The 26,611-nt window shown below is 35.9% G+C and overlaps 1 protein-coding gene across 2 annotated transcripts in view; it reads right to left on the minus strand.

Annotated features, from left to right (window-relative positions):
- The window catches only part of TMEM135 (transmembrane protein 135), a 209,177-nt gene that overhangs the window by 180,004 nt on the left and 2,562 nt on the right, over nt 1–26,611 (minus strand). The window contains exons 2-3 of one of the 2 annotated variants that reach the window (XM_072969031.1): nt 8,456–8,583; nt 6,259–6,351 (exon numbers count right to left, since the gene is read on the minus strand). In XM_072969031.1, the coding sequence (XP_072825132.1) occupies nt 6,259–6,351; nt 8,456–8,583 (221 nt within the window). The remainder of the gene's footprint in view (nt 1–6,258; nt 6,352–8,455; nt 8,584–26,611) is intronic. The other variant, XM_072969032.1, reaches the window with a different exon arrangement.

A 26,611-nucleotide genomic window follows, 5' to 3' on the forward strand; every position in this document is an offset into this window, starting at 1 on the left:
GCACAGCTGAGACTCTGAACTACAGATCTATCAGTAGAATCCTCAGAAACTGAAAAGCAAAGAGAACAAAGGCTGAAAAAAAAACCCCAGAATATCCAAGGACTATGGGAGAATTCCAAAAGGTGTAACATTTGTGTAATGAGAATAGCAGGAGAAGAAAGAGAGGAACAGAAGAAATACGTGAAACAGTAATGACTGAGAATATTTCCCAATTAATGTCAGACCCCCAAACCACAGATCCAGGAAGCTCACAGAACTCCAAGCAGGATAAACGCCAAAACAAAACTACACTTAGGCATAACTTATTCATACTACAGAAAAGCAAAGATAAAGAAAAATCCTGAATGAAGCCAGAGGAAAAACACACCTTACCTATAGAGGAACAAAGATAAGAATTACATCTGACTTCTCAGAAACCATGCAAACAAGAGAGTGGAGTGAAACATTTACAGCACTGAAAGGAGAAAACTGCCAACCCAGAATTCTGCACCCTGTGAAATTATCCTCCAAAAGTGAAGGACAAATAAAGACTCTACCAGACAAACAAAACTGAGACTATTTGTTGCCAGGAGACCCGCTCTGCAAGAAATGTTAAATGTTCTCTAGAGAGAAGAAAAATACGAGTTAGAAACTCACCTACGTGAAGAAAGGTAGAGCATCAAGGAGGTGAAGGTAAGATTTTAAATGTTATTGTTCTTTTTTTCTTAATTTTAATTGTCCTAACAGATAACAATTTGTTCAAAATACTAGCAACAACGTACTTGATTAGTTACACTTATGTATGTATCGTGTGTGTGTGTGTGTGTGTGTGTGTGTGTGTGTGTGTGTCTGCGTGTCTAAGTATCTGTGTGTGTGCTATGTATCCTTATAAGTGAAAGACAACAATGATACAAAACACAGAAGGAAGGAATTGGGACTATTTTGTTACTATAAATCTCACTACCGGTAAAGGAGTATAGTGTTATTTAAAAGTGGGCTTGAATGAGTTCTAAGTGTATACTGTAAAAACTAAGGCAATCACTAAAAAAAATATAACTGACATGTTAAGAAAGGAGAGAAAATGGAACTATATAAAATGTTCAGTTAAAACCACAAAAGGTAGAATAAGAGTGGAAGACAAAAATCAAAACAAAGAACATGGGCAACAAGAGCAAATAACAAATATGGTAAATAATCACTTTGAATGTCAGTGGTGTAAATACACCAATTAAAAGACAGAGATTGTCAGAGTTAATCCAAAAACAACCCAACTGTATGTCATCTACAAGAAACCCACTTTAAACATAAAGACACATAGAGATTAAAATAAATAAGCTTATGAAAAAATGCCCCACAACATACATCAAGGAAATGCAAATTAAAACAACAATGAAATACCACCACACACATTAGAGTGGCCAAAATTAAGAACACATATGACACTAAATGCTGGTGAAGATGCGAAGCAACAGGATTCCCACTCATTGCTAGTGCAGTAAAAACTGGCCAGTCACTTTGGAAGACAGCTGGCAGTTTCTTACAAAATCAAACATACTCTGACTATATGATCCAGCAGTCATACCCCTCTCTTAAAGAAAAAATGATGTGTCTTAAACTTGGTAGAACAGATTTCTTATTCAAAGCATTAATAATTATCCAAAGGAGCTGAATATTTATGTCCATACAAAAACCTGCACATGGCTGTTTATAGCAGCTTTATCCATAATTACCAAAATTTGGAAGCAACCAAGATGTCTGTCAGTAGGTCAATGGATAAATACACTTTGGTACATCCAGATCATGGAATATTATTCAGTGCTAAAAGAAATGACCTAGCAAGCCATGAAAAGGCATGGAGGAAACTTAAAGGCATCAAGGATCTCAGCAAACTAAGAGTAGATGTGAACTTCCCTGAACTTGATGAAGATCATCCCACAGAAACTTCCTACAGCTAACATCATACTTAATGGTAAAAGACTGGATTCTTACCCCTTAGATCACACATCACACAAGGAAAGGATGTACCAGCACAATAAAGCAAGAAAAGGAAATAAAAGATATACAGACTGGAAAGGAAAAAAATAAAACTGTCTCTATTTGCAACAACAAAATTTTCCTTGTAGAAAATCTCAAAGAATATGCAAAAGAACTCCCAGAAATAATGAATGAATTCAGCAAGGTCCCAGGAGTCAAGATCACACTCAAAAGCCAATTTTTAAGTGGTAGCAATAAACATGTGAAAAGTGATATTAAAAACAATACCCCCACCTCACATCATAGACAAAAATTAACTCAATGTGGATGGATCAAAGACCCAAATACAAGGACTAAAACTATAAAACTCTTAGAAAAGAAAACGTAACGGTAAATTTTTGTGACCTTAGATTTGGTAATGGCTTCTTAAATATGACACAAAAACACAATCAAGAAAAGGATAAAATAGATAAATTGGACTACATCAAAATCAAAAACTTACTGCTTCAAAGGACATGATCAACAAAGTAAAAAAACAAACAAACAAACAAAAAAACACAAGGCACCAAATGGGAGAAAATATTTGCAAACCATATATCTGATAAGGGACTTGTATCAGAATTTCTAAAGAGTTCTTACAAATTAATAATAAAAAGATAAATAACCCTATTTTAAAAATCAGGCAAAGGATCTAAAAAGACATTTCTCCAAAGAAGATATACAAATGGCTAGTAAGTACATGAAAAGTTGCTCAACACCATTAGTTACCTGGGAAATGCATATCTGAAACACAGTTAAATACCACTTCACACTCCCTGGGATGACCATAATCAGAAAGACATACAGTTACAAGTGTTGGCCAGGATGTGAAGAAATGAGATTCCTTACTGCTGGAGGGAATGAAAAGGGTGTAACAACTTCAGGAAACACTTAGGCAGTTCCTCCAATGGTTAAACAGAGTTACCATGAGCCAGCAATAAAACTAGAAATTAATAATAAAGAGGCTCTTCCATCTTCTTAAGTTCTCTACTAAATAATTCTTATATCAAAAGAAAGATATAAACTGAAGTTATAGAATTTCTAGAAATGATAAGGAAAATACTACATATCAGAATCTATGGGATGTAATTAAAGCAGTGATCAGAAATTCACAGCATTCAATACTTGTATCATTATAACTTTAAGAATGGAAATAAAACATCAAACTAAAGAGATTTTAAAAAGGAAAGCAAATTAGCCAAAATAGAAGGAAGGAAAAAAACAATAAAAGCAAAAATTGAATTAAAAAACCAAAATAAAGACCTAATAAATAAGATGATTCCTTGAAAAGCAAAATTAACAAAATTACTAGCTAATACAATTATACAAAATAAATAACAAGTTGAGAAATAACCACTGAAAACATAATTCAATCAAATCACAATAGACTATTTTGTACAAATTCCATGCAAATACAAAAATCTTTATAAAATGGATAATTTCTGGGAAATGGATAATTTTTTAAGAGATGGATAACTTTCTAGCTGTTACACAAAGTTCCTAAAATTCTTTCTCTACCGAGTGAGTTGAAAATTTAAACAGATCAGTTTCCACAGAGGAAACTGATAACTTTTTCTAAGAACTACCATACCCGAAAGAGTCACCATGCCTAGGATGTTTCACAGAGGAACAGACCAAATACTCAAAGGCTAGAAAATTCCTTGCTACTTAAACTATACAGAGAAGGGGGAAAAAAATGAAAACTTGTGACATACTTTATAAACATGGTGCTGATACTAAACGTGATAAAGACTATACACACAAACAACACACACAACTAGCCAATTTCACAAACAGGGATGTCATGATCAACTGAGGTTCATTCTATCAAAGCAAGGACTGTGGAATGTCAGGAAATCCATTCATCTAATTCACCATAAATAACAGATTTATTGGAAAGATCTGGTGATTATCACTTTAATCACATATTCACACTTGTAACTATTTAGAACTATGGACCTCCTGCTGGCCTTGGCATCATCTATGAAGTAAATTCTTACCAAGAAGGTTTAATCTGAATCTAATCAAGTCTTTAGACGGAACTTCAAGTTCACAGGAAATAGCAATTAAACAATTTCTTGAGGAAAAATTTCAGACAAAACTAGAAATGTCTTACAACTGCACTGGTCACATCAATAAATCAATTCCATAGTGGAAAAAGTGGTGAGATTTACCTATATTAAAAGAAAATGAAGAAATATAACACCATACACCAACTTTGACTAGATTCTGATTTTAAAAAACAGCTATAACGCACTTTAGGACAATATGGGTAAGATGGTATTAGGGAAAGACTGCTAATTTTCTTATGTGTGGTAACAGTGTTTGCGACTATGTAAGAATGTATCCTTATTTGAGAATATGCATGCTGAGGTACTCAGGAGTAACATGTCATGATGTCTACAGTATACTTCCATGTGGTTCACACACACACACACACACACACACACACACACACAAAATACCACACATACATGGACATATAATCACACAGACACATAAAGTAAAAATAGCAAAATGTTCACAACTGCTGACTAGGTGATGATTACACAGGTATTCATTTCAACATTTTCTATTGAAAAGTAGGCAGATAACTTCAAAAATGCTATCTTATGCAAGTGCTAAAAATAAATAAATCAAAGCAAACTTGGTTTAAAGCGTCCTTAAAGTTTCATGTATGAGCAACATATTTTTGGAATCATGTTTCCAAAACGAATATTCACACTCTTAAATTGATCAGGAAGTTGCAATCACCAGAACTACTCTCTCATTACTTCTGGGCAAAACCCAATAAATACTTAACAATTAACCATGTGTTACCATGTGTCAGGCACCCTTCTAAGCACGTTTATATATATAATTAACTCATTTAATTCTCTGAACAACTTCATGAGTAGATTAGCCCTACCTCCATTTTTCAGGTAAGGAATAAGCCATACAAGTTGCACCGTAAGTGGCAGAGTCAGTCTCCCAAGCCAGATAAGATAGCTCCAGAATCCACACCCCTTTCTTTTTTCATTTAAGTATAATCACTTTATAATAGTGTGTCAATTTCTGGTGTACAGCATAATGTTTCAGTCACACATATACATACATCCTTTTCATATTCTTTTTCATTATAGGTTACTATAAGATTGAATATAGTTCCCTATGCTCTACAGTATAAACTTGTTGTTTATCTATTTTATATATAGTAGTTAGTATCTGCAAATCTCAAACTCCCAATTTATCCCATCCCACCCTCTTCCCCCCTGGTAACCATAAGTTCGTTTTCTATGTCTGTGAGTCTGCTCCAGAATCCACACTCTTAATGACTCTTCTGTACTGTCCTCTCAGGTAGGGTAACCTATGTTTCTAGCAATGCTGACTTGATTTTGCTGGGGTTATAACATCCTTTGATGTTAGTAATTTTAATAATCTGAAAGTATTATGATATAATCAAACAGAGAATCACAAAATTTAGATACTACTAAATTTACAATGCATTAAAATGGCTCCAGGTATTTAAGTAAATATTTAATTACCTAATAAGATCTATCTATATTCCAACTACTGGATCAATGATTATAATAAACATCTTCATAAACTGAAACATGACCCCATTTTGATAAATACATGACCACATCTTGACTCTCTCGGATAAAGATGGAATTAAAGCAGTTCTCAGCAATAAAAATAATTATTCCTGAGATGGTAAAAATTCTTTTATGCAAAATCTTTAACTTCAGCTATTAACCTGACTAAACAATTTACATAACAGTCTATAACATTTTATGGAAATCTTATTATTCCACATGAAACATTTTCAAGTTGATAAAAATGAAAAATGTTTTTAATGAGAAGGCATCTTAAAAATAATTGATTTAATAGACGTCAATGAGGCTGAAGCAAATTACAAAACAAGATGATAACAGAAAACTATTGTTAATTTTCCTAGTGTTATGGCTATGGAAAAGATCTTTAGTTAGAATTTATGCACGCCCTGCTTTAGTTTGGCACATCAGAGAACTCTCTAAGTTTTTAGTAAACAAAGACCCATGGGCATTATTGCTATACAATGTCAGTCTTTATATTTTATAGGCTTAAAAACAAATAATATTAGTATAAAATTAAATTGTCCATCAAATATTTGCAAGACTGAAGAATATATGTGGAAATATTTTTTACCCCTGGACCACGATAAACAATAATCAAAAAAAAAATCTCTAGTTGGGGTGAGGAACAGGAAAACAGTTCTGTTAAATACAAAGATATGTAAATTTTTACCTGCTTTTTCTTTCAATTAGAATGGCCACATAAGATGCTGGCAAAGCGGCACCAAAGCCGGGACTCCATGAGTAGAATTTTCCAAGTATCTTCCTGAAATTGAAATTTGGAATGTTTGTATGAAATTTCTAGTTGTTCATTTCAGTTATTAAGTAAAAGCTCCCCTTCTCATAGAAGTTCCCATTCTCAGTCCACCTTCTGGCTTAATACCCACAGCACCTCAAATTCAACATGTCCAAACCAAACTCATGATCTCTCTCCCCTGTCTCCATTAACTCGTTCTTTCTCCTCTCTTTTCCCAGGCTAATGACATCAACATCTACTTACCCACCTACGTGTGACCCTTTGAGACATCTCTGTCTCCTCTTTCTCCCTTATTCCGTACGTGAAATCATTCCCTTAAATATTTCCATATGCAACTGATCTCTCAAATTCCTCTCCAACCTACTACCCTTGCCTCAGTTAAGTTCCTTACCGTCTCTTCTTCAGGCTACAACAGCAACCTAACAGGGATGTCTCCTTCCAATAATTTAGTCAGTCATATCCATTTAGACATCCCCAGATCCAACACTGCTCACTAAGCAAACTCTCTATGTTCTCAGCTTCCTTATCTATCAAATAGGAATATTAGTATTATCTATCTCATGTAGTTGTCATGACAACTACATGAGATATTTTCCAGCACCACACATGGCACATAGGAAGTACTCAGAAAGTATTAGCTGTGATCACTACTGTTACCATCATTATTTACTGCTGTTTTTTAACACATGATAGACATTCAACAAATGTCTCTCCTTTTTGCTTCAACAACCCTTGCTAAGTTTTTCTTACATCACTTACTAAAGTATTTTATACTTTTTAGTTATACATGTATAGAAATTTTTTCATTTTCATGTATCCCTTGAAAGAAAGAATCTGCACAGTGTCTCACACATTATAAATGGCCATTGGCTGCCTGGGTTTTTAAAGAGAAAATAGAAAGAAATCTGGAGATGTTAGGAAGACTCTTTTCTCCTTTCAAAGACAATATGCTCCTAAGAAAGGGAGAAGCAGAAAAATTGCAAGAAATTATCTGAACAAAGTTGGTTAACTGCTAAATGATGTATTATAGGGAAAAACATATACTATATACATACAGATAAGGATCAAGAATCACTGATTAAATGATCTTTTCAATTGAAGCTTAGCTTTAAAAAAAAATTAGAAAACCAACATGGGTTATTCTGCAATGGATATCAGAAACTTTCTGCCTGAGAAAACTGGAGGTGGCTCTCCCTCCAACACAAAATCCACAAAGGATGTAACAAGTCATTGAATATAAAAATTAAAGGAAAATAACCCAATGAGTCTGTTACAGGAGGAACACAGATAAGTATTTTATGTTTCTATAACTTAACCAAACAGGTTCATAGAACATAAAGAAATATGCTGCAAGAGCAATTTATTATTGTTTGCCGTGTGATAAAGAGTATCTTACACAGATCTGCAAGTCAATTTAAAGACGTGACTTAATAGTATAACTTTTATCAATTATCTTCTACACAATCTAAAATTTTATAATGTGAAGTTAGTACTTTAACTTGACAAATTAAATAAAAAAACAGTTTGGGTTTTCAACAATCAGTGGGGAAAAAGATAAAAAGTAAACGTCTAATAAACATACTAGGTATGTCACAACACTTAAAACTGAATTCTAATTGCATCTATATTTTGCAAAGCATGTGACACAAGCAATGCATGTAAGACTAAATCAGGACCAAAAGGTTCATCAGTAGAATATGCCAGAAGTTTTATATATAAACATGAGCGTTTTATAGTTCTTTTGAATTTTGCTCACTGCATATGGACCTAATCTATATCATGAACAGTTGCTCTGAATTCCTAATCTATGAAACTGAGAAGCTAAGAAATCCTAGTTAACAACTCAGTAAATACAGTGGGCCTCAGAAAATGAATGATACATTAAAGCACTTTTGCTGTAAAATCACATCAAAAATTTGAAGCTTGTATCTTTAGGCCAAGAGGCCCACAACCCCTGGTTTTACAAGCCTTCTTTGAGATAAATAAATATCATTTCACAGAAAGAAAAAAATAAACAAGCAGTGACCTGCACAACGTTTATATAAACATCTGTTTGTTTCAGTTTCAACAAAGGAACCTGTAATAACCTCCAGTGGTGATTATGAGTACCAACCTTAAAATGCAAAAGAAAGCCATAAACAAGGCCCCATTAGCAGTCAGAAATGCAGCAGATTGTAGGATCTCAGGGAGCAGTTTGTGTAAATAATAGTCTAATTTTCGTTTCCGGAGAATTGCTGCAATCTGGAAAGAAAAAGGCTCTTTTGTTTAATCCAACCAACTTTTCCCACTTAAATTAGTTCTCATGTGGAAGACACTGAATAACAGCACCTATTTAAAAATTAAACTAAGAACTCTGGTATTTTACTGGATCCTCTACAAAAATACAATTTCCAGGATGGAAAAGAAGACACTTTAATTTACTGAAGGTATAATGGGTAAAATAAACACCAAGAAATTACAAACTGGATCACATGATAAGCAACCTCCAAATGCTGAGGTAAATACTTATAATGCCTTAAGAACAGTCTTAAACTGAAAAATAAAACACATTTTTCAATGGAACAATAAAGTCCAATTAAAATGGAAATAGAATGTTAAAACAAAACTACACGACAGAGATTATCAACCTGGATATTAAAGAGCTTCAGTGATAAAAAAAAAAAAAACAGAGAAATTCATTCATTCCGTTTCATAGAGAAGGGGATATGAGCTGGATTTGGAAGAAGAGTAAATTCTCACAGGTCACCAGGAAGAAATACTTTTCTATCACGATGAAACAATATTATTAAAGGAACAGAAGTTAAGACACCAGAATTAAGGAATGAGGGAGGAAATGTAAGAAAGGGCTAGGGTGACTTGAGAAAAGGAAGACCAGAGAACTCTCTGTTCACTCCTCACCATTCCAGATGTAACACCTTCCCTGTGGTCAGTGATCAGCAAATCTAATGGCCAACTGTCAGTTCTTTTCTTACTCTCCCCTCCGAAGACTCTGACCATCACCTACTTCATTCAATTGAACAGTTATTAAGAATTATGCCATACACAGGAAACACAGTGATGAATAAGACTGAATCCCTGCCTTCAAGGAACATAAAACCTGGACATGGAAAGAAACATGTAAACAATAAACTAGAAGATAGCAGTGTGGTTAAGTGCTAGACTAGAGGAAGGACAAACTGCTTTAGAAATACATACTAGGAAATGACAGAAAAGGAGATGAGAGGCAGGTAATAAGGTCTGGAAGCTGGATCTTGACAAACAGGTCAATTCTGACAAAAGACAAGTTTCTGTGGTTTCTGTGACAGTGCATTCTTTTCATTCTCCCATTATATCTCGAAATGCTATTCCTTTGTTAGCATTTCTCACTCAGATCTCTACTTATTCTATATGTGCTTTCTCCCATAGCATCATCTATCATATCAAAGTAGGAATTTCTTTTATAACTGCAATGTCTCCCCTAAATTCTCTATTGGACATGTCAACATAAGATGCACCATAGACATCAAAAAAATCAGCACGACCAAAGTAGAACTTGTTATATTTTCCAGAAATGCCTTTACTCCTGAGTTTCCAACCTCAAGAAATAGCACCACATCCACCCAAATACTTAGAAACAAAATGTTGGTGTCATTTTCAATTACTCCCTGGATCCTCAACCATCTCATCAGTTCTAATGATTTCCTAGTGTATCTTCAGGTTTTAGAATATAATGTCTCTTTCCTTTTAGACTTAACAGTGGGCAGAATATATATTATATATTCTCTGTTATATATTCGAGTAGTTACAGAAAAAATTCCCCTCTGTTCCTGGAAAGGATGAAACAAAACTGCCTATTTGCAGGTTACCTGGTTGTCTGCATAGAAAGTCCCAAGCACTTTACACACACATACAAACCCCTCCTAGAACTAATAAAGCAGTTTAACAAGGGCATAGGATACAAGATAAACATAAAAATTACTTGTATGACTATATAAAAGTAATGAATATATGGACACCCAAATAAAAACTACAGTAGTATTTACGACACTTCAAAAATATGAAATACTTAGGGAAAAGTCGACCACACTTGTATAGGACTTGCATGCTGAAAGCTACACAATGCTGACAAAAGAAATCAAAAAACATACAAATAAATGTTCATAGATAGGAAGATTCAACATGGTAAAAATGTCAATCCTCCTCAAAGTGATACATGAGTTTAACACAACTTCTATTATAATGCCAGAAAAAATTTGTAGATATAGACAAGATTATCCTGAAATTTATATAGAAAAGCAAAGGAATTATAAGAGCTAAAACAACTTTGAAGAAGAGAATAAAGTGGGAAGAATCAGTCTACCCAATTTCAAAGTTTATCACACATAGCTACAGCAATCAGGCTTTGTGATACTGGCAGAGGGGCAGATTAATGAAATACAGTAGAGAACCTCGATACAGGCTCACACAAATACGTCCAACTTATTTTCCACACAGGTCAAGGGCTATTCCATGAGGAAAAGCAGCCTTTTCAACAAATGGTGCTGGAGCAAGTGGACATCCATAGGCAAAAACAAGAAATTAGCCTCAACCAAAGTCTCACATCTTATACAAAAATTAACTCAAAACAGACCAGATTTTTTCTGGTCAAGATGGAGAAGGAGTAGGACCACAAGCTCGCCTCTCCTCTGACTACAACAAAACCACAACCGACTGCTAAACACCAATCAGGAAAAAAGACTGGAACCTAGCGAAAAAGACCTTCTTCAACTGGAAACATAAAGAGGGAACCACAGGGGGACGGTAGAAGAGGCATGCTCACAATATGATCGGGCCCCATACCTCCCACTGTGGGCGACCCACAGGCTGAAGAATAATTAGGTCACAGAGGTCCTCCCATAGGAGTGAGAGTTCTGAGCCCCATGTCAGGCTCCCCAGCCCAGAGTTCCAGCATTGGGAGGAGGAAGAGACCCCAGGACATCTGGTTTTGAAGGCCAGTAGGGCTTAGCTCCAGGAGCCCCATGGGACTGAGGGAAACAGAGACTTCACTCTCTTGGGAAGCATACACAGAATCTCATGCGCGCCAGGTCCAAGGGCAGAGGCAGTGATTTCACAGGAACCTGGGCCAGGCCTACCTGCTAAATTTTAGAAGGTCTCCTTGGGAGGTAGGGGATGACTGCAGCTCACCCAGAGGACATAAAAGCTGGTGGCGGACATTCCAGGAGTGTTTATCTACATGAGCTTTCCTGGAGACTGACATCTTGACTGGATCATTAGCACCAAGACCTAGCCTCACCCAACAGCCTATAGGCTTAAGGGCTGGGAAGCCTCAGGCCAAACAACATACTGGGTGGGAACACAGCCCCACCCATCAGCAGACCTCCTGAGCCACAAATGAATCTAGACACGGCCCTACCCACCAGAGGTCCAGGACCAAGCTTCACGCAGCAGTGGGCAGGCACCGATTCCTCTAGCCACGAAACCTTCATAAGCCTCTAGTCCAGCCTCACCCATCAACGAGGCAGACACCAGAAATAAGAAAACAACAATCCCAAAGCCTGTGGAAGGAATCCACACACACAGGCCATACTCTACACTGGGACTGGCTGGACCCTGTCCCTTGGGTGACAAGAGAGGAGTGTACTGCTGGGACACACAGGACGTCTCCCACAGAGGGCCACTTCTCCAAGGTCGAGAAATGTAACTAACTTACCTAAAAATACAAATAGAAAGATAAGACAATATGAGGCAGCAGAGGAATATCTCCCAGGCCAAGGCACAAGATAAAATCCCAGAAGAAGTAAGTAATGAGGAGATAGGCAACTCATCCGAGAAAGAGTTTAAAGTAATGATGGCAAAGATGTTCCAAGAACTCAAAATAAACCAGAGACATGAATGTAAAACAAAACTACAAGACTTTCAGGAAAAAAAAAAATCAGAGAAAATCTTAGGGATCTAAGGCTAGGCAAAAGCACAGTTCATAATAAAAGGAAAAAATCATAAATTATACTTCCGAATTAAAGCTTCTTCTCTTTGAAAGATCTCTTCTCTTAAGATTAAAAAAAAAAGACCACCTATAGAATGGGAGAAATATTAGTAAACTACATATCCAACCAGTATCTAGAATCTGTAAGGAAATCTCAAAACTCAACAGTGAAAAAATAAACAATCCAATCAGAAAATGCAAAAAAGTAGAAAAAGATATTTCACCAAAGAGGATGTGCAAATGGAAGACAATCACGTTAGGCATTAAGAAAATGGAAAATAAAACCACAATGAGCTTCACTATACAGCTGTCAGAATGCTTAAATTCAAAAAAAAAAAAAAAAACTGAAAACACCAAAGGTTGGCAAGGATGCAGAGAAATTAGATCACTGATGCGTTGTTGAGAGGAATGTGAAATAGCTAGGGCATTCTGAAAAATAGTTTGACAGTTTCTTTAAAAATTAAACAAGCAACTGTCATATGACCTAGCAACTGCAGTTCTGGATGTTTACCTTAGAAAAATGAAAATGTATATTCACACAAAATGTATGCACAAATGTATTGCAAACAAATGCAGCTTTGTCTCCAATAGTGAAAAAATGGAAACAACCCATTTGTCCTTCAAGAGTTTAAAAAACTGAGGTGTATCCATACCATGAAATTCCATTCAGCAATAAAAAGGAACAAGCTGAAGTGACACAATACTGATGAATTTCCGGAGAGTTATGCAGAGTGAAGAAGGCCAATCCCAAAAGACCACAAAGTATACAATTCCACTCATACAACACACATATACAATAACATACATGAAAAGCAAATTCATAGAAATGAAGAATAAATTAACGGTTACCAGGCATTAAAAGGAGGTGGGCAAGTGGGAGGGAAGTGAGGATTGCTATAAAAGGGCATCATGAGAGATCCTCGTGGTGATGGAAATGTTCTGTATCTTGACTATATCAACAGCAATTACTTTGGTTGTGATATTTTACTATCATTTTGCAGAGAGACATCATTGGGAGAAACCAATTTCTTACAACTGCGTAAGAATCTACAATTATCTCAAAATAAAAAGTTCAATTTAAAAAAAAATCAGTTATCCCTTTGGTCAATGGGCATATGAAACACGCTTAGCATCATTAGTCATCAAAGACCTGCACGATGAAATACCACTATACACACAAACACCCCCCCCAGAACGTCAAAAGAAGAAGAAATGATGTAAAGCACTGTTGGGAATGAAGTAACTGAAACATCACATATTGCTGGTGGGACTGTGCATACTTAACTTCAGAAAACTGGTATTATCTAATGAAACTAAAGGGATATTTATCTTGTGATCCAACTGTTCCACTCCCAGGTACATACCCAAGAGAAATAACTGCTTGTTCCCACAAAAAGTCATATTCATAACACTCTGTAATTACAAACAGCACAAAAAAACTAAATGTCAGTAAAGTAAATAAACTGTACATATTTGCAATATTGATAGATCAAATTGTATAGTCTACTGTGAGAAAAAGGGAAAATCTGACACAACACCTGGGAAATAATCTAAGATCTTATCATCACTGTGCTGTAACCAGAGCTTCCAACCAGGATTTACAAGTGGCCAAAATACTGATCCTCTCCACAGACTGGGTAGGCAGGCCAAGCCTACAGTAACAGGGCAGGGTGACAACCATCTTAGTTTTCCCTAGCATGCCACGTGATTTTTTATCATTTTCTATGTACATCACAGCATGCTACAGTGTGAAAAAAGTTTAGAAGCACTCATCAAACCAAATAACACAACAGTAACTGTACTAGCCATGTAGTAACTGTAATGGCACACACACACATGTATAAAACCATTATCAGGCATCATCAGACACCTACAAACCATCACATTTTATAGCAAAAATGGTGCCGTTGTTTCCATGTTTTGACCAGGTAATTCCACATTAATAAATTCTTTATGAATTTTCCAAATATGTGTATGAACAGTTAGCTAAACAGCAAAGTACACAATAATACTATGATTTAAATATATACTTGTATTTATTTATTTATATTTATATAATTTTAGAAGACTATTATTTAATAACCTGGGGAAAATGAATCAAAATATGAATGAATCAAAATACATAAAGCAAAAAGACAGACTAGAAAACAGTATTTTCTAGTGAACATATGGAACAAATCCTAGGACATTATGCATCTGTTATCTTTAAATGGTGGTAAAAGATTATTTTAATCTTCTTTTTGCTTTTGAGTATCTTCCAGACATTGTGCAATAAACATGTTACATTTAGAAAATTGGTGGGAGGGGAAGAAGTATGAGAAAGTGGGGATTAATTACTATAGAAAAAGATCTGAATAAAGAATAGAAATAATCAGCATGATGGAGTCTAAAATAATCAGGAGATATGATTTTTAATCTCAGCTTGACAACAAATTCTATGATGGATACTTATTTCAATGCTCTTTAGATTTCATCTTCCTCATTTATTAAATAAAGGTGTTGACTTAAATGACAGAGGTGACATTATAAGATAGAAGAGCAGTGGTTTCCAGCACTCATCCCCTCGCAGAAACATCAGTTTGAACAAATATCCATGTGCAAAAATATCTTCACAAGAGCTAAGGATTTCAGGTAAGAGATTAAAACACCCAGGAAGAACAACAAAATAAGATGTACTGAAGAGGGTATGAAAGACAATGTCATATTACCCACATCACCCACCTCCAACCCCAGGCAACCCAGCCTGGAACACCCATCCAAAGGAGGAAGACAAATGAAGTGAGCACCCAACTTCACAACAAAACACAGCATCAGGCCTGCCAAGTAAAATCAGGTGCCTGGCCAGCCATACAGATCCAGAATGCAGAACGGCCCCCGTGGACTCTGACTTCAGGCCTATCTCAGTGCCAGGCCAACTGCCAAGAAACCAGGCTCCAAGCTCAGCCAGTGGACCCACGTTTCAGGCCAAAAACCAAAGTCCCAGACATCAGGCCTGCCCTGGTGGACCCAAGTATAACGTGCACATTAGTGAACCCAGGCCACAAACCCACCCCCAGGCACCAGAAGCCTGCCTGAAGACTCTAGCAGTAAACCCCACAGATTCCACCAAGTGGCTTTCATTGGCTTTCACTACAGAAGCCAGAGGTAAAGACTGGAAGAGGTGCCTGCTTCTTTAAATGCAAACACACCAAAACGAGGCCACAGAATTACGAATGCTCAGGAAAACATGACACCAACAAAGGAACAGAATAAAGCACAGTAACCAACTCAAAAGAAATGGAGAACAATGAACTGACAGGCAAAGAATTGTAAATAGTTGCCTTGAAGAGATGCAGTAAGCTATAAGACAACTAAACAAAATCAGGAAAACAATACACATCCAAAATGAGAAGTTAAAGAGATGGAAACAACAGAAAGAAAGAAAGAGAGAAAGAAATGAAAGAATTAATTCTGGAGCTGAAGAACACAATGACTAAACAAACAAAAATTCCACAGATAGCTTTAACAACAGACTTGATCTAGGTGAAGAAAAAAATCGGTGGGCTCAAGACAGATCATTTGAAAAGACCCAGATGGAAAAACAAAAAGAAAAAAGATTGAAAGAGAATGAAGAAAGCCTATGAGAATTTTGGGATGTCATCAAAAGAAATAATATACACAATGAGGGAGTTCCAGGAACAAGTAAAGAAAAAGAAAGGAGCAGAAAGCTTATTTAAAGAAATAATAATTGAAAATTTCCTGACTCAGGATAGGGAAATGGACATCCAAACCATGAAGCCCAAAGAATCCCAAATAGATTAAATATAAAGAGATCTTCTCTTTCCGCTTTTTCTATTTCTTTAATTTTGTATCTATACAAGATAATGAGTGTTCACTAATTCTATTGTGATAATCATTTCACGTTAACTTTAAGGACACAGAAAGGCTGAGAGAGAAGGGATGGGAAAAAGATACTACATGCAAATAGTAACCAAAATAGAGAAGGGTTGGCTATACTTATATCAGAATAAAATAGACTTTAAGTCAAAAATTGTAAAAAGATACAGAGGAGGTCATTATATAATGATAAAGGGGTCAGTCAATCAAGGGGATAAAATAATTGTAAATATGCCCAACATCAGAGCACCTATATAAAGCAAATATCAATAGAACTGAAGGGAGAAATAAACAGCAACATAACAATAACAGGGAACTGTGATACTCCACTTTCAATAATGGATAGATCATCTAAACAGTAAATCAATAAAGAATATTTGGACTTGACCAACAATATAGATTAAATGGAACTAACAGACACATAGAGAACATTCTATCCAACGAAAACAAAATATACATTCTTTTCAAGTCACATGGAACATTCTCAATGACAGATTATGTGTTAGGGCTCAAAACAAGTCTTAAAAAATTTAAGAAGACTGACTAGAACTCAGTAACAGGAGCAAAATTAGAAAATTCATAAATATGTGGAAATTAAACAGCACACTCGTGAAAAACCAATGATTCAAAGAAAATCAAAAGAGAAATTTTTAAAAATCTTGAAACGAGTAGGAACACAATATATCAAAACTTTTGGGATGCAACAAAAGCAGTTCTAAGAGGGAAGTATATAGCAATAAATGCCTATATTTAGCAAAAAGAAAGATCTCAAGTAAACAACGTAATTTTACACCTCAGGAAACTAGAAACAGAACAAACTAACCCAAAAGTTAGCTGGGGGAAGAAAATAATAAAGAGCGGAGCAGAAATAAATGAAACAGAGATTAGGAAGATAATTCAAAAGATCAATGAAACAAAGCATTGTTGTTTTGAAAGATAAAATTGAAAAACCTTTAGTTAAACTACGGAAAAATGGTAAGACTTAAAATTATAAATGAAAGAGAGGACATGATGACTGATATCAAAGAAATGCAAAGGATCATAGAGACTACTAACACAATGAGCAAATTGGATAACCTAGAAGAAACAAATGAATTCCTAGAAACACACGATCTACCAATATCGAATCATGAAGAAACAGAAAATCTGAATAGACCAGTAACAAACAAGATTAAATCAATAATCAAAAACCTCACACAAAAAAAGAAAATGCCAAGACCTAACAGCTTCATCTCTGAATTCTACCACACATTTAAAGAATGAGAGCCTTGCTTTCTGGATTAGACTTTGGTTTAAGGGAATGTTGTAGCTGGCTTGATCTTTCATCCACACCATTAAAACTCTCCGTATCACCAATCCTGCTCAAACTCTTCCAAAAAATTGAAGAGCACATAGTAGGCACTTTAAAAATATTACTTTCCTTCACTCTGCACAATGGCTCCCTGTTTCAACCCATTCTTTTTCGTGCTATGCACGTGTGTTCTATTAAGTGTTGTGAAAACACTTTTGTCTCTAGTAAATCAAGATGTTTGAAAAAATAAATGGCAATTAAAATAACTATAGAAGAAGTTAAGTGGTCCTCATGAGAAACAACAGTACACCACATTTTTACAGCATCAACTGATTCAAAATAAAACAGAACACCAACGAACAGAATTAAAGTAGGATAGTCATCTATGGTCAGAAGACTTCCTATATTCTTCTCTAACAAATTTCAAAACCCTTTTAAAAGAATAAGACCTCATTTAGAAATATATATTTAGCATAATAAGGGAGGCTAAATTACTCTGTTGTCACATATAAATTTATGCTGCATATGCTGGTTAATTCTGTGTCAACTTGACTGGGCCACAGGGTTGCCCGATATTTATTTGGTCGAACAGTATTCTGCGTGTGTCTGGAAGGGTGTTTCTGACAGCAATTAACATTTTCAGTATATTGAGTAAAGGAGTTACCTTCGCTAATGTGGGTGGGCCAACCCAATGAACTGAAGATCTCAACAGAACAAACAGCTGAGTAAGAGGGAACTCGTCCTGCCTGCATGCCCTCACATGGGGACATTAGTCTTTTTCCACCTTTGGATCCAGAATGAAGCATCTGCTACATTTGGGTCTCAAGCCTGTCGTCTTTTGGACTGGAGCTTATACCATCAGCTCTCCTTGTTCTTAGACCTTACAACACGGACTATAAACAACTACACATCATCAGCTTGTCTGGGTCTCCAGCTTGCCAGCTGCAGATCATGGAACTTCTCAGCCTCCATTATTGTGTGAGTCAATTCCTTACAAGTCTGTCTGTCTGTCTGTCTGTCTGTCTCTCTAGGTGCGTGTGTGTGTGGTGTGTGTACGTACATATACATACATACACACACATACAACCACACACTCTCAAGACACCCTTCAGATTCTGTGTCTCTACACTGCATTTAAAGTGCTTCCAACACTTTTACTTTTAAGGGTACACTATTTTTAAGCTACCAAGGCTAAATTTAAATTCTAAAACAGAAAGACAAAAACCAAGTAGACTAATATTTACTTTTTTTTTTTGCAGTTTTCAAAGCTTTCACACAGGTACTATCTCATATGATTCCGACAGCATGTTATGAAGTAGTTAAGCAGGATTATCATCTATCTATATATGAGGAAACTGGGGGTGGTACTATAAATTGCAGAGCAAAACAGAAACTCAGATCTTCTACCTTACACCCAATGCACTACACCATGCTGCCTCATCATACACTGACAACCAGCTTATTAAAAACCAGAAGTTTTCACTCATCCCTCTTCATCAGTGAATAAGGATGCTTATGAAAAAGCAGAATATCACCAGCATCTGAGAAGCACTGCTTCCTCCAGTGCTTTCCTTCCACCAAAAGCGGAGATTAGGATGGCAATGTAGGAAGACTCTGAGCTCACCTCCCTCCATGGACACATCAAAAATACATCTGCATATGGAGCAATTCTCACTGAAAACAAACAAGATTGCCAGACTCTTATACAGACTCTGTAAAGAGCCACACAGAAAAAAGAAGTGATCAGGTCAGCACCTTCACCCTGAGGATGGGACATAGAGGAAAGAGATATCACAGGCTGGGAGATCCTCCTTGGGGTGTAAAGCATTTAAACCACATATACAGCACCCCGAACCTGGGATCCAACACCAGGAAAACAAATCCCACCACACTAGAATGCGTTCTCACGTAACACGCTCCAGTGACATCCTGTACTTCTTCATAGCACTTACCACAGTTGAAATAACTTTTTTTGAAAACAAAGTAATTTTTGTATGTTTCTTTTAAGTTGATCTTCCGCCTTAACTGTAATGTCCACATATATCTTGTTTCCCCTTATCCCTATGTTTCTGACACATTGCAGGCAATCTGAAACACTTGAAGAATAAAATGAGGGTAGGAAAGAGAGAAAAACAAGGAAGATTCAGAGTAAATACAGTTACAGTAACACTCTGTGGGCTCCAAATGGAACTATGAACACACTCTGAAATTCAGTGTGGTCCTGATTAATTCAGCGTCCCCTGGGCTTGACAGTCTCTGAGATACAGGTCTGGAAAAGATGGCCCCATGCCTACTTTTTTCAAGGTTTAAAGTCAAAAACGATCAGAACAGGCCTCCTTCCATCACTGTTAAGAGATACAAAATCCTTCAAGGCAACTCTCAAACTGAACTAATCACAATCCAAACTCTAAAGATCTAGTTAGAATCAAGAAACCAAAGCAACCTAACACATGTAATGAGTCAAAAGACTATACAAAATAAAGGATGATAAATTGAAAGCACTGTAAATTCAGCAGTCTTATAAAAGGAACCTGCTCAAACGTGACGATACTTGACCTAGCACTCTCCCTCTTTCCATACTTTCTTTTCCATACTTAAATTCATTTCACTGAATATTTTTCCATGCTGCTAAAAACAAAATTACTCAAAATCTGCATGTATTCACTTCAATTGATTCTCCTCAAGTATAATTATGAGAGAGCGAGCCTCATATGCAACTGATAATACCAGTTTATAATACTAATTTGATTCACTAATAAATCAGGCTCATTAACAAATGCTTATTAACTATACTCCTAGTTTCCCAAGATGAAACAGATTCATCTCATTCTAAATATGAAGACAAAAATGCACCAAAAATACCTTAAATCACAACACTCTTATAGAGGAGATCAGTTAGTAGAAAGAAAGCTATGACAGTGATAAACCGAAAGACAATCTAAGTTTCACCCAGAAAGAGAAAGAAAAATACCGTATGATATCACATATACATAGAATCTAAAAAAAAAAAGGACAAACGAACTTATTTACAAAACACACACAGATTCACAGATACAGAAAAAAACTTATGGTTACCATGGGGGAAAGGGGGTAGGAAGGGATAAATTGGGAGTTCAAGATTTGCAGATACTAACTACTATATATAAAATAGACAAACAACAAGTTTATACTGTATAGCACAGGGAACTAGATTCAGTATCTTGTAGTAACTTACGGTTAAAAAGAATATGAAAACAAATATATGTATGTTCCTACATGACTGAAGTATTGTGCTGTACACCAGAAACTGACACACTGCAAACTAACTATACTTCAGTAAAGATATATTTTAAAAAATTAAACTTAAAAAAAAAGTTTGACTTCAGATCAATAGAGATTAAAACAAATCTTCAACACTATCGTTATGATAAAATATTTTAACATCCTTAATCATCAAAGCATCAACTAATATTATGCATTACTATGTGCCTAGAGTAGTCCTTGGGGATGTAAATATATTTCATATTCACTACACTATACAAGTAATGCAAGAAATTGTACCAATATATTTTGAAAAGACTTTCCAAAAACCTTTTATTTAGCTCTTTGTTAAGCAGTCACTTTAATTAACTCCCCTTCCCTAATTATCACCTACCACAGTGCCTGCTAGCTATTCAATAAATATTTAATGAATAAATTATAAATCTATTATCAAAGTCTTATCACATTTTTTATCATTATCAAAACTTATACAGATAGATTTATGAAAATAAGTTTGTTCCATAAATCCAGACTTTCAATCCAGGTTGTCTTGTCATGATCAATAAAAGCAACTACTTACATGTATATTGACTATGCACAAATATGAGGCAAGATTTTTGTCTCAAGGTCATAACTTACAAAAAGAGGAAGCCACCTTATATTCATTCACTCCATAGAAATGTTTGTTTTTGACAATCTATTGTCCAATTTAAGACACTCCATAAAAAATAAGAATTCTCTGTTCTAAATAACAAAACTTAGATTCCAAAATATAAAAAAAAATCATATAATTATATCTGGGTGGAGGTGAATAAGCAAGGGGAAAATGATACGAAACACTATCAAGCAACAGTCAACATCACGCAAGGCCCTGCAGGCCACAGTAAAGCCCGCACATCTCACTGAGATGGAAAACCACTGGAGCGCCCTGCGCAGAAGTGTAACAAGTGCTGCTTCACAGTTTAAGGGTCATGAGATGACTATTTTACCACCACTTTATAGATGAGGACACTAAGGTTCACAGAGGTTAAGAGCCTGACTCAAGGTCACAAAGCTTATAAGTGGCAGGACTGAGATTCAAGTCCACGCTCCTTCTACCCCTTAACAATACCTTCCCAAACTCCCTGCTCAAGACTTCTTTGCAACACTTTCTTCTCCATCTCTTCATACCTCTCTGACTGCTCTTCTTGTCCCACTGAAAAAACAAGCATTCCTCAAGTTGTTTTTTCTTTCTAAATTCTCTCCCTTTTGCCCTAAGGACCTCTCTTCCTCATTGACCTACCACAGCTTCAACTTTCACCCCTAGTTCTCTGGTATTTAAACCTAAATATCTAGCCCCACCTTCACTCTAGAACAGCAGCTCTGCATTTCTCAATGCCTCTTGGTCATTTTCCACCCAGATATGGCACTAGCTGCTAAAACTTAATATGCCCCATAGTCGTCCAGTATATTTCACTGAAAATATTTTTTCCAAAGCACTACCTTCCACACATTCCAATAAACAAGGCTTAAAATCTTAACAGCTTTGTTGAATTTTTCGCCCTGCTTCACATCTGGGTCACTAAATCTAAGATTTCTATACATCTCTGCCAGATTAAGCTTTATGAAACAACTTCAAACATACTACCACATGTTGGCAACCTTCAGTGATCGCCTACTACATCAAATAAAATCTGAATTCCACCTGCCACTCCCCAAAGCATGCCATATCCTGTTCTACCTGAATGTCTTTGTTCAAGCCATTCCTCTCCCTTATCTACCACCTATTTCTACCTTTTCAAGTCCTGCGTTTCCTTCAAAGTCACTGAAATGCGTCTCTTCCATTAAGTTTCCCCTTACCTCCCAGCCAAATGTGATCTTATACCTTCCATCTCTCAAACCACTTTAATCTGTACCTTATAATATTTATCTTCATGGAATTTACTACACGATAATACATGCCTTATCTCCCCTCCTGGACTGTAAACTTACAATATAAGAAGTACGTCCCATTCATTTTTTTATTCTCCACCATACCACATAGCACATACTACACAGCACACAGCACCCTGCAAATAGCAGACTCAATAAATAACTGGTAAATGAACAGGGGACAAATATTCCAATACTAACAGTTGAGATATTACTAAACCTAGTCATCAAATCTGTCTCTGCTCCATTTGTGTATATTTTTTCATAAATATTTATCAGCAAATAATCAAAAAAAATGTTTCAATGAGTCAAGAGTTCATGAAAAATAACATTTTCTAAATAGTACCTGAGTAGTACTGGTTATTCAAAATAATGTGTATCACAGTGAATCGACTTGAGAGCTGGTTGTAAAGGCAATCCGACGGAAAAATCTGTCACCCAAGAGTGGATTTGGTTCCCTCACTTCTCCAGGTGGGCTTCTCTCCCTACCAAAATGAGGTATTCTACTGAAGGGAGAAACTTTCCTAAATAGAGGACCACTCCTTTTGATTTGAAGAGAATTCTCTAACAACCAGGCAAAAGGAAATAATGCTGGCATTGAAAAATACTTTTTTTTAACATTTTTTATTGATTTATAATCATGAAAAATACTTATTAAGGATCTGAAGGCTTTTAAAAATTTTTTTAAATCAACCAAATGTCCATTTTAATAAGAATCTACTCACTGAGAAACATGAACAGCAATGGATCATCATTACTTAGATCCTATATTCCAATGTTTATTTTTTGTCCCTGATTTATGATAAATAAAGGGGCAAACAACCGTAAAGAAGATTTGACCAGCTTCACTCAGATGTATTTGCTACAAAAAAGGGTGAGTTAAGAAAGAATTTAGTACAAAACGTAAACCTGCAACCTGGAACTAGAAATAATGTGCTAGAAGGTACTTTGTACTCAGCAGAGATCGACCAAAAATAACAAGTCACATACAAAAACAAGCTCAACAGACTCAAAATCTCTTGTTAATAAACAGTAAAATTCATCATCTAATTGTTTAAAAGGAAAAGACCTAATGACTGTTATACCTCTAAAAGGATAATAAGAAATCCTGTAAAAAAAAAAATTTACTTATTGAAAAGAAAGAAAAAAATGAGCCCCTCATCTCCACCTCTACGTAGGCCTCAGGCAAAAATGAAAGGGGGATTAGTCCACCTTATTTACAAATTCCATGATCTCCAAAGGTCAAGTAACTCAAATATTCTTAGCAGTTTATATTCCTTAATGACTTCATTGTCTCTCTCTCTCTCTCTCTCTCTCTAAGAAAAAACAAAAAAAAACAAATGGCCTATTACCAAAAACTTCGAAAAACCCATTAAATCAATGCCTTGTAAAAACTCAGCGCACACTATGTGCTCAGAAGCACTCCACATATTACGCTCCACTTAATCCCCACCAGGAGTTAAATTTTACCATTTCTCCAATGGTACAGGTAAAAAAATTGAGACTTACAGCAGTTATGTAATTTGTCTGAGGTTATCCAACTAGTAAGTAGTGAACCAGAATTCTAACAAAGGCAATTTGACCCCAGAATCCAGGATAAATCAATACAGAAATCTGAACAGCAACTTGCAAGCAGAGTTAAGCTTTTAAAGTTTTGTAGAATTCCCACTTTTTCCACAAAATAAAACCATGTGAGAGGAAAAAAAAAAAAACAAAAAACCTCCATCCATATCACTGAAATGATTTCACAGTCAGTGGTTTCGAAGTGTTTCACAACTAAGGACTGTCCATAAGTTGTTCTTTTATTCCTAAGAAGTCCAACTCTTGCTTAAGTGTTTATTCAGAGTCTAGGAGCGATGAACTGACCCTTTGTAATCTAACAAGTCTGTTAAGATTATACAATTCAAGGGGAGTAAATATTAAGTAAACATTTTTCATAGTCTGAAGAAGGGTGTGAACATCTAAAGGTCAATGAAAAAATTCTTCTTTTCCAAAAGTGCAAATGTTCTACTCTGAAGTCAGCTAACAGTAAGTGCCAGTACCCTAATCCGGAGGTCCTGTGGAAAGACACAAGGAAAAGCATAAGAAAGAACCTTAGAGTCACCTGAGATAAGTGAACAAGTTTTCCTTCTTAGCAAAGGTACCTAAGAATTTGAACAGATAGAATCCATCTCCCTAAATGGGCAACTGTGTATTCCCAATTTGCCACAAAGTACCTAGGGCACCACGCTTTCATTAATTTTAGTCGGAGATAAGGGTTTAAACAGTTCAACAACTGTTTCACTCAATGTGTGTAGCGAGGGGTACCATTTCTTATGAATGTGTGGCGATAACTAACACCCAATAAAAGATAGCTTCCTGAAATAATTTTTGGTACAGGCAAAAATTGTTGGCATATAGTACATGTTAGATTCTTTAAAAAAAAAACTACATAAAGTGAATTCATGATGAGGATTGATGTTTTTATAAACTGTGAAAACACAAAGATTCACTGTGGAATCCTTTCCTGTGGAAAGGAATAGTTCATCTATATTTCAACATGGCTTAAGCATTATAGGGTGACTACTAAGAACAGCTGGAGATACTAAGATGAAAAAGAAGCTTAGGAGCAGATGTACAGAGCAAGAGAGTAAATCTGAAAGGAACCGAGGGAAGCAGCTTAGTATAACACACATGACAATACTTCCAATGTAAAGCTGATATACAAGACCCATTTTATAGGCTCCAGAAAACACTCTCAATTAAAATTTTCCCTCAAACCAGCTTCCCTTCAAAACATCTCCTTGATGGCAACAGCATCCATCAGACTTGAAATCCTGGAAGCAGAATTAAGTCCTCACACTACCCCAAGTCCTGTTCATTCTTCCTGTGAAATGGTTCTATAACTGCCCTTCCATTCTCTCTGGCAGTGCCTTAGACCTGCCAAATACTATCTCCTCACTCCTGAATTATTCATGAGTTCATTCATTCATACCTGCACTCATTCAGACACTCACTGAAACACTTACTGAAGTACTGTGCTAGTTCTAAATAAAAACCACCATTCTAACTGGAGATAGAGACATAACCCATAATGAATGCACTATTTTAATAATAGCAACACTTTATGAGGGCCCCAAGATGTGATAGCTACTATTCCTACACACTATTATCCCATTTAAATCCTCACAAGAGCCCTAAATGATGGGTATAATTATCTTCTGCAAAGCAAGGAGACTAAGGCAAGGTAATTTTCCTACAGTCACACTGCTAGTAAGTTGCAGAGTGGGATTCCATGGGAACTGATTCTTTCCACCACTTAAATGAATCTACTGCATCAATTCTTAAACAAATCTTTCCAATGCAGTCTAACCATTTCGACCAGATTCATCATCTTAAAGCACCATTCTGTACTTGTAACCCCTTTGTTCAAAAAAAATCTCAATGGCTCCTTTAGTCTGGACTTCAGTCTGACTTTGAGCCAAAAGAAAACAAACAAATACAAAAACCTAGAACTGAATCCTGTCTGTTTCCCTTACTAACTCTGAATCTTGGAAATTGCTTGATGTCTCTAATCTTCATATTCTTACCTATGAAATGGGGCTAAGAAGACGGAGTTGTGTAAGGGTTAAATAAGAGAAAACATGTGAAGGTCTAAGCACATGAGTGTTCAATAAATAAGAGTTGTGATCGCTCATATGTCCTATACACAAAACTTCTGTTTTAGCCAATCAATATACATACTGCTTCTCTTAAAAAACTGCTTAGATTTCTGCCTCAATTCACACTATTCTCCCTCCCCTCCATTAAGAGTAAGTAATTCTATAACTATCCACTACATAAATCAATGTACATCCTTATCTTCAAGGCCCAAGTCAAATGCCACTTCTTTCCAGAAGCCCTCCCTAGCGACCCGCAACAAACTTCACACCTAACTTAAGTGCCACTGAGGGAACGGGGAAGAAAAAAATGCCTAATTATTCAAGATCTATTATGAACTAGAAAATATG

The sequence above is a fragment of the Vicugna pacos genome, chromosome 10, assembly GCF_048564905.1.
Source record: "Vicugna pacos chromosome 10, VicPac4, whole genome shotgun sequence".
NCBI classification, from domain to species: domain Eukaryota; kingdom Metazoa; phylum Chordata; class Mammalia; order Artiodactyla; family Camelidae; genus Vicugna; species Vicugna pacos.